Source organism: Mauremys reevesii, linkage group 14 (assembly GCF_016161935.1).
Source record: "Mauremys reevesii isolate NIE-2019 linkage group 14, ASM1616193v1, whole genome shotgun sequence".
In the NCBI taxonomy this organism is placed as follows: domain Eukaryota; kingdom Metazoa; phylum Chordata; order Testudines; family Geoemydidae; genus Mauremys; species Mauremys reevesii.
Window position 1 is genome coordinate 21,965,169 of NC_052636.1, and position 17,603 is coordinate 21,982,771.

The following is a 17,603-nucleotide window of genomic DNA, read 5'->3' on the forward strand; positions in this document are numbered from 1 at the left end:
AAAATACTTGATCTTGCCTACATCATAGAAACCTTCATCTCTCCAAGTCTACACCCCACTACACCCTTTAGCAAGAAAGTAACCATTAAACAAGTTCTGAATCAGTCGTCTTTCTTCCCAATTTAGTTTTAACAATAAAGCTGCAACTTAAGTAGCTATGGGAGATGACAGTGCAACTACTAGGTATTGGTGGGGGAAAAGTGTGCTAGTAATGTCCTGGATATACTGGCAGGGCCGGATTTAGGGCAATTCAACCAATTCCCCTGAATCGGGCCCTGCCCCTAAGAGGGTCCCGTGCCCAAGCCCCGGTTCGGTGTATTGGCAAGAGTTGATGCACTGTACCGGGGTGGCCCGGCTTCTCAGGGGACAATTTAAAGGGCCTGGGGCCCTTTAAATTGCCACCACAACCACACTGCTGGAGCCCTGGGGTAGGGCTGTGGGGATCTGTGGGCTACTTAAAAGTCCGTGGCTCCCATTGCTTCTATCATCCCAGCCCTTTAAATAGCCACTGGAGCCTGACACCTCCCAGGGCTCCGGCAGCTGTGTACATGGCCAGGGCTGTGGAAACAGGAGCCCCTGGTGGGAGGAGGAGGAGGAGGAGCACTTACCATACCAGGTGGTCTGTACCCCCTGTACCCGCACCCCCTGCCCTATCTCCAGCCAACCCCTGCCGCACCCCCCTATGGCCCTGCTTGAAGCCAGCCAGCCCACCCCACCCCAGTCTCCAGCCATTGCTGCACCCCTTGTCCTGCCTGCAGCCAGCCCCATGTCCCCTGGTGCCCTGCAATTCCCTGGGCAGTAACCCTGCACACCTGCGTCAATGATGGGAGAAGAGAGCAGCTGGTACCCACACATGTGCACACCCTAGGGTGACCAGACAGCAAGTGTGAAAACTCCGGATGGGGTGTAACCCTTCTGCCCCTCTGAGTTGGCAGCATCAAGGGCTGGGTTCAGTATCCAGGGGTTCCGTTTCAATAACACAATGCAAAACTGGCTCGAGCCCCCACCCAGTGACCTGGGACAATTACATACCACCCCCCTGGGCGCCTCTAGGAGGCAATACTTCCCCACTCACAAGCACAGAGTCCGAATGTAGCAAAATCCTTTTAATAAAGGAGGGAGTGGAGGTTACTAGGATCCTATATAAGAAAATCACCCCAAAATTGGGACTGTCTCTATAAAATTGGGACATGTGGTCACCCTAGCACACTCCCAGGGAGTGGCGGGGACCCACACATGTGAAATGGAGCTCATTTCTAGTTCCGTCCCATCTTTTTAAAAAATAACTGTAGGTAGGTTTAACATACAGCCGCATTTTCCCAGACATGTCAGACTTTTTGGTTCTTAAATTGCTGTCCGGGAGGAATTTTTAAATATGGACATATGGTAACCCTATTGGTACCAAAAATACATACTCTGGCACATCCCTTACATCAGAACTTTTTATAGGGAACCGGTTGCTAAGAAAGGAAAGGCTTTTTCTTTAACCTTTTTTTTTCTTTTTTTAAGTCATCCCTGCTGGGGCCCTGCCGAAAATGTTTGAATTGGGTGGGCCCCAAACTTTCTAAAGCCGGCCCTAACTCGTCTGTTCAGTGCTATAGCTTTTAATATGCTAATGCAAACACTGTAATAGAGCATTAATGTCCCAATGTACTGTAGCTTGTTTTAACTTACCGTAATACTAGACGTGGTGCATGTGAACATTGCCGTAACGAGGGCAAGGTGAGTGAGGCACTTGCCTCGGGCACGGAAAGGGAGGGGCTCAGAAAGTCTCTCCTTCAGCGGCAATTCGGCAGCAAGTCCTTCCCTCTGAGAGGGACTGGGGGACCCGTTGCCGAATTGCCACTGGTTGTGATCAATGGAGAGGGGCGGCACATACGACTCTTTTGCAGAAATTCGTTGGTGGATCCTTCCCTCCAATAGGGAAGAGCCAGACATGCTGCCTCTGTTCCTTGCCTTGTGTGCAAAAATCCCTAGTGACGGCTCTGCATGTGAAGCTCTCTTAAAAGCTGACACTACAGTAGTGATATTCCCAAGCCAGCATGCATAGGGCTGGGAGTGGGAAGGAGTGCATTTAGGTATAGGTAACATCTCTCACACCAAACAGGAACTTTTCCACAGTTCTTTATTATACCTTGTCTTACAAACACCAAAAACTATTACATATACACAAAGGTCAATAATCCCCCCCTCCCTATATATACAGAGTTGTGCTTCTGCATATAGGATCTATCTCAGATTAATATTGAGCTACCAGCTGTTCAGGAATCAGTAAAGAGTCAGCTGCCAAGCCACATGCTGAATCCTATTGCAAACAGTATGGGTGACTCCTGAGGCATTCTGAAGCAAGAGATTACTGTAAAACTTTAAATAAGACGCAGAAAGAATAAACTTTTCCTAGGTTTTGTTTCTGTCAGATTTATTTTATTATGTATAGTAGGTGTTTAATATAAATGTAACCCTTCTGCCCCTCTGAGTTGGCAGCATCAAGGGCTGGGTTCAGTATCCAGGGGTTCCGTTTCAACAACACAATGCAAAACCGGCTCGAGCCCCCACCCAGTGACCTGGGACAATTACATACCACCCCCCGGGTGCCTCTAGGAGGCAATACTTCCCCTCTCGCAAGCACGGCATCTGAGTGTAGCAAAATCCTTTTAATAAAGGAGGGAAACAATGCGGCATCACATTGGAGAAACACCACAAATAGGATTATAACACAAACCATAAGCAACAAAAACCCATCTCCAAGTATGTTTGGCAATGTCCTTTCCCCCTTAGGGTCTTAAGTCCAATCACCCCAAAGTCCAACAACCCGAAAGTCTCTGGTCAGTGTCACCCCCGAGTTCAAAAGATTATCTGCAGAGTTTTACCCCCCAGCACGGGTGGAGATGGAGTGGGGAGACACACACAGGGTGTTAAGGGGCACCTTACGTGGGCCAGGGCCAACTGCTCCACCTCTCCGTGGAGTTCTGCTGCAGCCTTCACCCCAACCAGCTCCACTCCACCAGCTGTGCCGCTCCTCCAGCCGACCCGTGAGCCGCTCCAGCCATCCCCGCAAACTGCTCCACTCCGCTCTGTTCCATGGGCTGCTCCAACACGCTGCCAACTGCTCAACTCTGCCAGCCGCTTAGCGAGAGATCTTCAGGCTCCCCCACTAGTTAATACAGCACTCAGTGATCTCAGCTCAGTAAGTTCAGCTCTTTTAGTGATTTTAGCTCTTAGTAGGGGAGCCCCAGTGCTGGCTACTGGGCCAACATGAATTCAGCTTAGCAGCCTCTAGATGGACTCCTAAGGGAATCAAAATTAGCTCTGCTCTTCAACAGTGGAGAGAGGAAGATGTGCAATGGGTGTTCCAGGCCCTCAGAAAGGGGCCATACCACAGCACCTGCATGACCTGCTGGACTTTGACGCATTTATTGTCTCATTCTATAGATAATGTGATTGTAACACAATGTGACTGAAATTAAACCACTTCCAGATGAGGAAACAACAAAAGAGAAAAGCCATTATTGCATTGGCTGGGAACCAAACCCAGATCAACTGCTTGGAAAGCACCTACACACACCACTATACCACCAATGCAGCTGGCAGGAGTAGTTTTTCTGCAAGCTGTGAGTGCTGGCAGAGGGAGTGACACATGACCACAGAGTTAGTGAGCAGGGTGGATGGGCTGGAAGCTGCCTGACAGCTGAGAGCAGAGTTACCATCCCAGAGTGACTGAAAGGGGGCAATGGTGAAAACAGAGCTCATTGGGAGCTGGCCCCACACCAGCCCCAGCCCTAGGAGAGCGGAACTGAAGCTCAACTTCAATCATAGAAAAATCTTTCCTGAGAAGGAAGGGGACAGCTTGTTTTAAAGACCAGGTTTGTGTTTGTTCCTGCTACGTACGGAGGGGCTGGGTAGTGCTGATTCCAGCCCCCAGACTCTGGGAGGATAAGGAACAAATTCAGGCTGCCAGTGACCTGCAGGAGGGAGATGATCTTTTGACAGTGACGGACGCCTCGTCCTAAAGGCCTTTGTCTGCCCCCTTCCAGTGACTGTTTGGTACAGGAATGCAGCCCCCACTCCTGGGTCTCTCCTGGGGAAATAATGTTTCTGTGCAAAACACCAAAGCTTTTAACAGAAAGGAAGAAAAGGAAATGGCCACATGATGGGACTAGGACATAAGGAATGAAACACAAGATCCTTCTTCCCTGTGCATTGACTTTTAACCTTGTTTGTGGTGGTGTTGTATCCATGTTGGTCCCAGGGGTCCTCTGGGGCGCCGGGCATTGGCCACTTTCGGGAGAGTGGGTGAGATGAACTGGTCTGACTCAGTGTGGCTGTTCTTATGTTCTAACGGCTGGTTATGGAGGAGACGACCTTCCAGGCTACACAGAACTGAAGAAGGGTGCTGGGTTAGCTCCACAGCTTGTCTCTTTCACCAACAGAGGTTGGTCCTCTGCAAGCTCTTACCCTCACCCGCCTTGTCTCTCTTGGACTCTGAAAAGTGTTTTCTCTCCACTCCCCTTGGAGAGATGTTAAGTTTCTCTTTGGGCAACTATCAGGCTGAAGCAATTGTATTGATTGTGACACTAGAATTGAAGATTTAATATTATAAATAAATGAGTCTAAACCTGAGGTTCTGGTTTTCACATTGGTTTTCCTAACTCAGTTCCCAATTCTCTTCTAGAAAGGCCTCCAGGACGCCTGCCCAGCCCAGCAAAAGTGGCCAGGAGAAAGCCCACACTGCTGCTCTTTCAGGTAGTTGAAGGCTGCTATGAAACCCCCCTCACTCAGTCAGTCCCCAGTCTGTGGCAGTGCCTGGGATTCTTCCCTCCTAAGTGCAGGACTCTGCACTTCTCCTGTTGAACCTCCTCAGATTTCTTTTGGCCCAATCCTCCAATTTGTCTAGGTCACTCTGGACCCAAACCCTGTCCTCCAGCGCTTGGATTCTTTACATGCTTTCACAGAGCGAAGAGCACATGTTCCATGATTTCATAGGGCAGAGTTTTGTGCTATCGGGCGCTTTCCCTGTGTGAATTTGACAGGTGGATCAACATAGAGACACATTGTGACCCTCTCAGGGTGCTGAGGGCTGTGAGTCTCCTTGTTGCCACCTGCCACAAGGAAGAGGAGTTTTGCATTTGGCAGCTGGATGTTAGTGACCAAACTCACCAGCCTGCTGGAACTCAAGGACCCGCCTCTGAGCTACAGCAGCCACCTTAACCCTTGAGTTCCTTCAATGTGTCCCCCTCTGGGGTCCAGCCCAGATCACCAGATACTCGGTGAAATCCCAGATCCTCTCTTCCCCAAGTATCCCAGGTTACTAGTTTTACTGTGGACCATTGCTACTGTATCTCACACACCACCTGAGTACAGTTATCGAACAAGCAAAAAATTTTATTTAACAACGGATAGAGATTTAAACAAATAAACGTGAGTGATGGAAACCAACTGTTACCACTAAACAAAGGCAGAAAATGATAGAATAGAAAGGCCAGCACAAAAAACAGAGAGAGGAACAATAAGATACTAAAAGGACAATGGTTGGAACTCTACATTTCTCTCAGTCTTTGGATTGATGGGTACTAGAGCTGTAGCAACAGTTGAGGAACCAGGGTAAATTAAATCTAAGGTTTGAGCTGCTAGTGAAGCATTTTCCACACTCACGGCATTCATAGGGCCTCTCTCCTCCGTGGATTGTTTGATGCCTAATAAGGTGCGAACTGCGATTGAAGGTTTTCCCGCACTCAGTGCATTCATAGGGCCTGTCCCCTGTGTGGATTCTCTGATGTCTACAAAGGTCTGAGCTGCTAGTGAAGCTTTTCCCACACTCACGGCATTCAAAGGGCCTTTCCCCTGTGTGGATTCTCTGATGTTTAGAAAGGGCTGATCTTTGAGTGAAGCTTTTCCCACACTCACTGCATTCATAGGGCTTTTCCCCTGTGTGGATTCTCTGATGTTTAGAAAGGTCTGAGCTGCTAGTGAAGCTTTTCCCACACTCATGGCATTCAAAGGGCCTTTCCCCTGTGTGGATTCTCTGATGTACAGAAAGGGCTGATCTTTGAGTGAAGCTTTTCCCACACTCACTGCATTCATAGGGCTTTTCCCCTGTGTGGATTCTCTGATGTACAGAAAGGGCTGAGCTGTGAGAGAAGGTTTTTCCACGCTCCCTGCATGTATTTTTTCTCTTTCGGCTGAGGATATCCTGCTGTGTTGTGGTTTCTATGAGGACCTTCTGAGTTCCCCAACAGGTAATAAATTTATCCACTTTCTTCCCTGGCTGGTTTCCTTGATCTGTTTTTGGTCTGTGCTGAATCTCCCAGGATTTTCCCTGCTCATGACTCCTGGACACATTCCTTTTCGATCTTTGAGATAATGTTCTGTTTTTACCCACTGGCTCAACATTTTCAGGCTGAGAATTCTGCTCCTCTTTCTCACATGCCATTGCATTACCTGCTGCGATAGAGACAGAAACCTCAGACAGGGATGGAAAGGGGAAGACCAAACAAAAACAAATGCTGAAGACAGGTCAAATAAAAATCAGGAGCTGAACTCCCCAAACTCTTCCCCAAATAAGAGAGGAGGGGATCAATTCAGCCTTCACATCCCATCCAAATACGCAGGGGGAAGGGAGGAAGCTACTGCCTGGTGTCTGCTAGGATCTATAGGAAGCCATGAGCTATAGTTACCCTGAGGATACGACCCCTGCTAGGGACAATAATGAACTGAGAGACCTCCCAAGGGCTTTGTTGGGCATTCCAGATGTTTCCTTCAGGCACTTACAGATTCTGAGGTGGTTTAATGTTTCCTCACCTGTGCAGGAGTTCTCGGGATCTCTCTTTCCTCTGCACCCTGGAGGTCTGGGACCCATGGCTCTTCCCCTTGTTCCAGCTGGGAGATCACATCACGCTGGAAAACTAGAAACCCTGCTCAGATGAAAGAAAACAAAGGAGTTCAGTTGATTTCATAAGACTTGGTCATAAAAAAACAAACATTCTATTAATTTAACTACAGTGCTTAGTGTGGCCTGGTGGGCCAGGGGCAGTTCTCACTGAAAATGCCAAAGTTAGGGCAGGCTGAAAAGGGAGAGCAGATGCTCCCAGAACTGCTGGTTAACACTGAAGTTAAACTCACTGACCAGTCACCAACTGGGTTATCGAGAAGCTGAAAAAAGAAATCACACAGCCCCCATTATTGAATCCCGGATCTCTGACTCCTAATCAGCAGCGAGGTCCAGTACAGTGAGAGGTTATTTAAAAACTCTGCTCACATAAACAAAGTGTTCCTCTGACCCCAAAGGGTCACCCACATCACCAGGTCAGTATAGGTTTGGATATTACCCAAAATTCCATCCTTCCAGCCAATCCTTTAGCATCTAAACTAAAGGTTTAAATGAAAGAAAGACAGAAAGAAGTTAAATGGGAAAGCAGTCAGATACATTCCAAAATGGATATATCAGGTTCTTAGCAGTATTGGTGAGTTGCTGGCTTGAAAGTCCGTCTGGAACACATCCATAGCTTGGATGAGTCATTCAGTCCTTTGTTCCAGGGTTCAGTTTGTAGAGGAGTTGCTCCAGAGGTAGGAAGGGGGAATGAAGACAAAATGGAGATGATGCAGCTGCCCTTTACATTCCTTTTGCCATGTGGCCTGTACTTCCTGTGTCCCAAATACAAGATTCACAGCATGTGGCATGGAAAAGCCTTGAAGTTCTCATTACACAGGCATACCCGGCATGTCTTGCTGACTCAATAGGTGTATCCCTTGGTCCTTTCCATGGGCTCATTGTACAGCTGATGACTCTCAATGGGCCATCAAACAGGGGCAGTGCTGATGCCAATATATCTGGGGTGTCACCCAGAAACATTGCACAAGTCTGGAAATACAGATATACCCTACATATCTATAACTCACAATACAAAGGTGATACAAACATAGAAACAAAATTATCATACTTGGCAAATCATAACATTTTCACTGACACCTTACATGGCATATCTAGCACGATTCATTGCAATTTTATCAGATTATATTATTATTTTATTATTAATACCAAAATGTCTCATAATTCCATACAGTGTCACACTTGGTAAACCAGTGAATTCCCAGGACCAGTTCCCCAGGTCCTTGAAGATGCCAAACACTATGCTTGTGAGGGATTGAAATACCCACATATCTGCTGGGAACACACACACACACACACACACACAGACACTGTATCTGTCTACACCCCTGTGTTCACTCTTCTAGAAAATTATGATCAATTTTGTACACAGTATGGCTTGTGAGGTATCATTTGAAAGAACAGAGGGAACAGGAACCCTTACCCAGCGAGGTCACATTCTCATAGTTCTCCTGCATGACATCCCAGTAGAGGGCTCTCTGAGCGGAGTCCAGCAGAGCCCACTCTTCCCTGGTGAAATGCACAGCCACCTCCTCGAAGGTCACCGGCCCCTGAAAGAGCAAGAGTCCCACACTCAGGACCTCTTTCCCCACTCACAGCCCCACCATTTGTGGCAGAGAGGAGCGAATCAAATGAAAGCTCTGGGTGGATCGCAGTCAACAGAGTCCCACCCCCACCCCGCTCAGCGTATCCAGCAAACACCAGGGTGAGGGGACGAAGAGAGAGCCCCTTGTCTCTCCCAGCAGATCCATCACACACCTACTAGCCACCGACTGATTCAGGAGATGGAGCCCTAGCAGGGTTCAGGAAAACTCCCTGGTAGGAAGCCCAATAACCTCCTCATTGTGAGGAGCGAGATATGAAGGAAGAGGCAGCTCAATAAGCCTGACTCATGGGTGCCCCTTTCATATCTCACAGCAGCCGCTGGTTAGTGAGCTCAGGCTCCAGCACTGGGAGTCTGGTCAGTTTAACTAGCTCCATGGAGGTGGGCTATTTTCTTTCTTCACAAATTAGGGCATTTCCACCTCCAAACCTCCTGGGTCTGTTCCTAGAATCTAGGCCACTTATTAAATAACTCCCAGCAGGTTTGCCACACCCTGGCCTCCTCCTTTCCCCACGCTGTGAATTTCCTGCCCCGCTCCAACCTCCAAACCAGACTGTGCAAACCTTCCCATCTCCGGTGTATTTGCTCTCCCTCTCCTCCAGCAGGAACCCACCAGCAACCCCCCGATAATCTCTACCTGAGTTGGCTCCACTGCAGCCATTTCTCTTCTCTGTCCCACGCCAGGCTGGGATGAGCTGGAGCAAAACATGGACGTCATTCTGCAGCCTGTCTGGGGGAGAAGGGCAGTTGTGGGCGTTTCAGAACTGGTTTTAGTTAATTTCACATCAGAATTTCCCCAGGCCCCTTCCCTGCAGACAGACACCCTAGATTCTGCCATGCTGGGAAATGCTCAGTCTGTTTATTACAATGTTGACCTGGCCCCTCCTGCCAGGCTAAGCCCAGACACATTTTTAACCTCCCTTCTCCCTCCCCTCACCCCCTAACAAAGTCTCTGAACACAAGGCTAGAAAAGAGCAGAACCAAAGGAGTCACTGTGGGGGATTCCCTCGGACACTGACCCCACGGCAGCCACACCCCAGCAGGGGGAATATGGAGTCAGGAACTGGCTTTTCCTCTGTCTGATCCTTGTTTTGTCCACTGGAAGGTGGTTCTGCCCAGGGATGCAGCAATACATGTGTCTGGGTGGACTAGATAGCTGGAAATCTCTCCCCCTCATTTCTACCACTGCCCCTTTCAGTCTCTCCTTCCCGTCCTCTCTCCCTGCCCCTCTGGCTGGGACAGTCCCATTCCTGGGGGCTTTGCTCTCCCATGGCTGGATTTTCTCCTGGCAATTGCTACTGGGAGGAGAAACGAGGAGGGGCTGTTTGTGCAGAGTCACTTTCTTGCCTGAGGTCTTCAGTTACCTGGAGACTCTGGCTCAGAATTTAGTATTAACAGGGCCCAGGGCTGCCCTAGGGGGCTAGGACCAGCTGGAGAAAGTCATCCCCTGGGCCAGGCAGAGAAGCAGCTTTAATTAAGGTCACTTCCCAGCACAGAACCCCGCTGGGGGAGCAGCAGCTGCTACGCCTGGTCTCCCAGATCACAATGGAGGCTGCAGCGTCTGACCCAGGAAGCTGAACCCCAGTATCCTGAGCAGAGAGGGATAGAGCGTTTGAGCAGCTTCCCTCCTTTAGCTCTCTGGGGAGAGCAGCTAATGAGAGCCCCTCCTCACAGGGAGAATTGCTGATCACATTTGCCCCACTGTCCATCCAGAGTCACTCCTTGTCTTTCCATACAGTGACTCTGGATTAACAATGGTCTCAATGAAACCAGAGTTCAGAAAGAATGAGTCCAGAACGCTGTGGAAGGGACCATTGTGCGGCAGTGCTGATCCCCTCCCACCTCCCTCACCCCAGATCTAGGACAATGGACTGGACAATCTAGGACCATGGAACTGGAAGTTCCTGCAGTTTTCAAGAGGAGAAGAGGAAAAATCTGTGATTTCACCTCACAGTGTCTGATAAGTGGCTAGAAAGTTATCACGGTGATTGGGCCTGGCCGGGGAGTGTCGGGCAGTGCTTGGAGCCAGGATTCTGGCATAAGCTAATCAGGGAGAAGAAGAAAGGTCAGGAGCAGCCCCCAGAGCCCCAGCCAGCCACCCCCAGATACTCCTGGGACCCAGCCCCAGAGGCCCTGGCCAGGGACCAGATACCCCTCAGAGCCCCACCGGCCAGAGAACCCCACCAGACCTTCATTGCCAGGTTGGGAATCCCAAAGGGTTCCCCACCAAGAGATCCCAACAGCCAGAGACCCCCCAAAAGGGACCCCCACTGGGAACTCAGTCCCTCACTGCCTGCCTAGGACTCCCCCCCCCAGCAGGATCTGCCCTGCCATTTGCCTGGGACCCCCTCCTCCACCCAGCAGGACCTCACTCTGCTTCCTGGCACCCCTGGCCTAGCGCCGGGATTCTCCCACACACGCTGTGCACTGGGCATGGCAACGATCCCAGGAGCCAGCCGGGAAGCCCAGACAGAGCCCTGGCACAGCACCAGGCTCCTCTAACCCCGTCCCGCCTCCCAAGAGACGCCCACCCGGCTGTTCTGCAGCCAATAGGCCCTAGCGATACCCACCTTCAGGACCCACAGCCTCAGGGCTGGGCACATCACACCCACCCCTGAAACCCCAAATCTCTAGAACCCACCAACCTCACTAGGGTACCCCCTGCCCAGCCACCCAGAGGCCTCGCCCCACCACAATCCCCTTCAGCTGCTATCTCCCACAAAGCCCCACCCCCACCCTGCAACACTGTTACCTCACAGTATTTGATAAGTGGACAGAAAGTGACCACCGCCCTGCTGGCCAGTCACACAGGCAGAGGGAGCCCTGGGGATGTCTGTTGAACAGGAGTATGGAAGGCCTGGAGGGACAAAATAGGTAAGAAATGTCCATGCCTGTCACTAGCAAATAATGGCCACCATGGATCTACCCCAGAGGTGGCTGCATCTTAGCACTGCGGAATCAACCCCTCACAGAGGCCATTTGCCATGGGGTTTGGGATACTTCTCAACTCACACTGCACTCAGAGTGACCTCCTCATCCCGTGCCAGCTGGAGAAAAGAAAAGAGTCCAGACAACTCTCCTGTTATCAGCTGGGAACCACTGATCCCCAAACAGGGGGAGACCTCTGGCTTTGAAGTGTATTAAATATCTGGCTGGTCTCTTTCTTCGGCAAACATTTTAACAGAGATAAAGGAGGGACCAAATGATTCACAAAGGAGTCGGGAAAGATGATCTCTGGGCAATTTAACCCCCTGTGACCTCCAGGATGGAGAAGAACTCAGGGCAACAGGTTCCCTCGAAGGAAGAAGTTGCTGGGATTTAGAAACATGGGGAACAGCCCCAAACCCGAGATGATTTTTAACTGACATTTGATAATGACAGAAAAGGCAAAACATGAGCTTTGAGAGCAACGTTCAGAAATGAAAGAGAAAGGGTGGAAATCTGAGAGATTTTGGATCCATTTTGCAAATTAGAGAGAGGAAAGTGGAAAATCAGAGGGATTTTATATCAGTTCATAGCAGGCAAAATCTGAGTGTTTCACATCAATATTTGATAAATGAATAAATAGGAAATGGGCAACATTTGCAAACATTTTATATCCAGGTTCAAGAATCTAAGAAAAGGTGTAAATCTGAGATTTTCTTGGTATTTTATAATTAGAGAGACAGGGGGAAATCTCAGGGCATATTCAATTAGAAATAGACAACTAGAGAGAAGTGGGGCAAACGTTTAGGTTATTTTATATGAATCTTTGAGATTTGCAAAGAAAATGTGTCACAAACTGCGTATTTGATAACATGAGAGAAAAACACCAAGATCTGAGGGGATTTTATACTGTTGTTAACGAACTAGTGGAAAAGCAGGACTGTTGGACTGGATTTTATACGACTGTCCAATACATAAACACAAAGTAATGGTTCCCCCACCATTCCCATGGGCAGCAGGGAGCCCTTTGAGGAGCTGATTAAAAGGGAGGGGGAGGGGGAGCTGAAAGGTCCCTGGATAAAGGAAGGGGGCAGCAGTGGGGGACGGGCGGGTGACTGGCAACTGATGGTTGGGGGTAACTGTGTTGGTAGTTAGGGGGCAACAATTGGGATTGGGAAACTGGGGTCTGGGCAGTCCCCACGGGGGACACGTGCGCTGCCCTTCCCTGCCCTAGCAGAGACCCGGCATCTCCTAGAATATCAGGACCTCAGGAGGTGTCTAGTCCAATCCCCTGCTCAAAGCAGGACCAATCCCCAACTAAATCCCCAAATGGCCCCCTCAAGGAGTCAGCTCCCAGCCCTGGGTTTAGCAGGCCAGTGCTCAAACCACTGAGCCATCCCACCCCCACTCCAGGGGCAGCCATGTGCTGGGGAATGACTCAGGGCAACAATTTCCCACCTACACAAGGACAAATCGCTGCAGATGAAACGGGTGGGAAAATGCTCCTCACTAGAGAAGATTTTAACCTGACGTTTGCGACCCAGGGGGAGACCGGGGGAAATCGGGGGGGGACGGGAGAGCTGCTCATTGGAGGAAAGGGGGAAATCGCCCCAGATTTTATAGCCCATGTGAGACACTGAGAGAGAAAAGGGGCAGAACTAGAGAGAATTTGTATCGGGGGCGAGAGGCAAGTGGCACAAACAGGGACAGGATCCAATTAACCCCCCCCCCGCCCGCCACTCCCCCCCCCCGGGAATTCTCTGGCTGCCCAGAGACAGTTCAACCCCCACGTCCCACTGACCTTCCCTCCCCACAACTCCGGCTTCTCCTCCTGCCTGACACCCCCATCTCCCCCACACCACAGGGGATCCCCCCCGCCAGGCCCCAGTCTCTGCCCCCAAATCCCACTGGGGCTGAGGCAGCTCTGAGGCTTCTCCCAGGTTCCTGGGGCAGAGTCACTTTCCTGCCCAGCCCCAGTGCCCCCGGGGTCTCTCACTCCCCGGGGGGCTCCGTGGGAGGCTGGACACCAGGGATGCAGGACGGCAGGAATGGGGGTGACAGGCCTCCTGTTCCTCAGTCTCACGGCGGGACCCAGGGGGCTCGTCACTCTCCGGCTCGGGAGCGCTGGGAAGACCCGACCGTGGAGGGGCCGTCGCTGGGGGGGACGGCCCCGTGCAGGCCCTGAGCACGTCCTTATATCACTTCTGTGGCGGGAAAAGTGCTGAGGAGATGGAACACTGAGGGCTGGTTTTGGCGGGAAAAACCGGTTTGGACTGGTTTGAGCCTGTCCCCTGATGCTAAACAAGTCCCCTCTCAGAGATGGAGTCCAGGGGTCAATAGTTCATATGCTCCAGATTGGATCTTATTTTAAAGCCAGTGATTTACTTCATAAACATCTTATTAACCAACTAATTGAACATATTGAACAGTTTATACTTCTTACACCTAACAATGAGATTAAAAAAAAAAACACAGACAAACCTTATCGGTAACAGCTAATGTCCTAACTGGGAAATCAGCAGTGGTTTGTAGCGGGGAGCGCACAGACTGAATGTGTATGACCTGACCCAGCCCCAGCCCCACATAGCAGTGGGGCTTGCACGCTCTGTGCATTGGTGTGGTGGCTGAGTGGTTCACCAAGCAGTGACAATCCAAGGAGGTTCAATGAGTCAGTCTCACTCCTGATGAGATTCTGCACCAAAAAAATTCTGTGCACAATCTTTTAATATTCTGCAAATTTTATTTGTCAATATATAAATTTGGAGGCTCCAGAATTGCAGGGGGGAGCACAGGCTGCTGGATACATGGAGGTGGGAGATCACCTGCAGCCCCACTCTCCTCCAGTGAAACAGACTTGGTGGTGGGGCTGCACCTCTCTGCTGCCTACTCCAGGAGCCCCAAAAAGACTCCCCAGAACTGCTCATGAGGGGCACATGTGCCTTCCCTTTGCTTCCCCATCAAGAAGTCAGAAAGCCTGAGCAGCTGGCCCCGGGCGATTTGAAAGGGCCTGGGGGCTCCTGCCACCACTACCGGAAGCACAGCGGGACTAAAGTGGATTCCTGCCCACCCTCGCTCCGCACGGCGCACCACTCCCAGAAGCATCTGGCACATCCCTGCGGCCCCCGTGGGGTGTGTCTCTCGCACGCTGGCCCCACCCCAAGTGCCAACTCTGCCATTGGAACTGCGGCAATGGGAGCTGCAAGGGTGGTGCCAGTGGGCAGTGGTGCCAGGAGACCCACGCCCCCTGGGCCTCCTCCATGTAGGTGTTGCTGCCAGATGGGGGTGTGGGTCACTTTCGGGAGCTGCCCAAAATAGGTGCCACACCCCAACCCTCTGCCACAGCCCAGATCCCACACCCCGCCCACACCCAAACTCCCTCCCAGAACCCACCACTGCCCCCCAACTCCCTGCCCCAGCCCAGAGCCCACATCCAAACTCCCTCCCAGGGTCCACCCCCGGCCTCCCCAGCCCCCCAGCCCCCAGCCCAGCCCAGAGCCTGCACCTCAAGTACCCAAACTCCTCCCACAGCTTTGGGGGCGGTGAGGAAGGACAGACAAGACTTGGACCAGTTCTGGGGCATCACCAAAAGTTATATAAACCTGGTGATGCTGAGCTGGAGCCCTAGTCACTGCACATCTCTCCTTACACAGGGGGACTCTGTGGGGCAGGGCGCTGCTGGGGGTTTATTCCTTCCTTTAATGGCTGTGGAAGGGGGAACAGGGAGAGAATTTGCTCCTCTGTTCTCTGCGGAACACGTGCAGGCAGCGGGATTATTTCCAGGGCTGTAACAAAACTCAAGCTAGCAGAGGGGGGAAGGGATTTCCTGCAGGATCTATTCCCAGTGTAGCTCCCAAGCTGTGCCCTGGCGAGCTGTGCCCAGGGGATTTAGATGCTTTATGTAAGGGGACTGTTGCCCCCTTACTAACATTCAGTGGGGGTGTTTGGTTGCTAGCTCCCAGCACTAAAGGGGAGGGTCGATGGGACATCAGGAGCCTGAGACTGACAGTCCCCAGGAACAATGTGGAGAGGCCAATGCTCCAGGTCAGCCTGATTGACAGGGCGGGCAGGCTATTCAAGGAGTCAGGAGGCCAGGGGGGTCCCGTCCTCCCTGTGAGCTGGAATTGTCTGAGTCACATGGAGTGGGGCCGAGCTAAGGAGAGAGCAGGGACCCAAGCTGAGCTGATGGTAGCAGAGCTGCAGCCCCAAAGCCAGAGCACAGCCCAGAGAGAGCAGCCCTGCCCTGGGAGCAGAGCTGTAACAACTGGAGCCAGAGAGGCCAGACAAGCAGCCCAGGAGCTGAAGGCAGAGCAGCAGCAGCAGCCGTGCTGAGGCAGAGCGGAGCTGGAGCAGTCCGGAGCTGGGTGCGGTGAGCAGCTGGGGAGGCGAGGGGACCTGGGCAGTGGGCCCAGCACAGGGAGACGCCTCAGCCAAGAGGCCCTGCAGGCCAAACCTGGAGGGGATCGTAACCCTGACAGGGCGGGGTGATGCTGGGGAGAGGTCCTGCCACCCAGAGCCTGAGTGTGTGGCCACACCGCCAGAGCAAGTGTCAACCTGCAGGCGTCCACTGCAGCACAGCCAGGGCCTGAGGAGGCGGCCTGGGACCTGCAAGGAACAGACTGTAAAGTGCCTGATGTCCAGAGACACTTTTGTGATGGTCCCTGCCACAGAGGCAGGGGTGATGTGTTTTTCCTTTAACCTTTCCCATTTTCTTATTTTTTTAAATTTTTATTGTTAATTAAATAACTTGTATTTGCTTTAGAATTGTATGAGAATGATGTGATCAGTGGGTCAGGGAGGTGCGCAGTGCAAAGAGAGGACACTAGCCCTGTCCTGGGTGACCACAGCAGGGTTGGGAGTCAAGTCCCCAGGAACCACTGGGCCCAGGCTTGTTGGGGTTATGAGGACTCTGCCAGACAGGAGGTGGAAGGGAGTCCTCAAGGAGCAGGGAGGCCTCTGGGTAAGGAAGTGGGAGTGAGGACTCAGATCCTTTTGCCAGCCCACTTCACCGGGGTAGTGCAGAAGCCAGAAAGTTCCCCACAATAGCAGGACCATTCCCCCACTTACATCTAGATACAGTACCAGGCATGTAGGAGGATTTCCCCTTCTGAGTCATGGAAGCAGAGGAGTCTGACTTTTCCTTTCCCAGATTTAGCTAATGTTCAGAAGAGAGATCTAGCACCTGCCTTCCAGATCTGAACACCTCAAAATTCAGGAGTGCTCAAGCTCAATTTGGGCAAATATCCTGATCCACTGTTATTTGCTGTACAAAAGTAGGATAAAATTGAGCAAGAAATGCTTCCCAGGGGTTATTAGGACTGGAATTGCTATTTTCAGCAGCCATTGCCATTTTTTCTAGTTTGTTTGTTTGAAAGGAAGACAGTGATATTGCATTGGCAAATTCCCAGAAGAAGAAGGAGTGGAACAAAGAATAATAAAGGCACCTCAACTTTTCCTCATTTATGGAGGACAGTCTTATAATATGCATCAGATATCCTCCAGTCACACATGCTGAAAATTGTTCCATTTTACTGCAGTTCTGTAACTATATGGGAACCAATCCTGTCTGTGTTCTGTGCACATCCAAAATTCCTGCTGAATGACCCATCCTGGGAGGCGAGTTACCAGTGACCCAGGGCTGGGGTGGAAGGAGGAGGTACAGGTGGCGGGAGCACCCAGGCCTGAGGCAGCAGGGGTTGTGTGGGTTAGGGAGCATTGGTGTGAGGGGAAGGGAGGCAGATCTGGGGCAGCACAGGATGTAGGGGAGCCCAGGGCTGGAATGGCAGGGGTGTGGGTTGCGGGGGCAGCCCAGGGGTGGGGTGGCAGGGGATGCAGGTGTGGGGAGGCCCCAGGGCTGCGGCAGCAGCAGGTGCAGGTGCAGGGGAGCCCAGGGCTCCGGGCAGCAGGAGGGTGTGAGGGGAGCCCAGGGCTGGCATAGGGCAGCCAAAATTTTTTCTTAGGGCAGCAAAAAACCTAGAGGCCGACCCTGCCTCCATGCACTGTGAAGTAGGTAGGAGCGGATCATTATTATCCCTACTTGAAGAGGAGAAGCTGAGGCTGAAAGGAGAATTGAGTTGTCACAAAGTCACACAGCCAGTCAGTGTAGAGTTGGGAATAGGACCAAGAGCCCTGATTTTCAAACTAACCATCAGATCTTGAATTTCAGACACTGAATTACCTGAATAAAGTGCT

The 17,603-nt window shown here is 51.3% G+C and overlaps 1 protein-coding gene across 1 annotated transcript in view; it reads right to left on the bottom strand.

Moving 5' to 3' along the window:
• The window catches only part of LOC120381684 (zinc finger protein 850-like), a gene marked incomplete at both ends in the record, with an annotated part of 320,266 nt that overhangs the window by 88,507 nt on the left and 214,156 nt on the right, over positions 1-17,603 (bottom strand). The window contains one exon of the mRNA XM_039499810.1: positions 5,692-6,097. Coding sequence (XP_039355744.1) covers positions 5,692-6,097 — 406 coding nt within the window. The remainder of the gene's footprint in view (positions 1-5,691; positions 6,098-17,603) is intronic.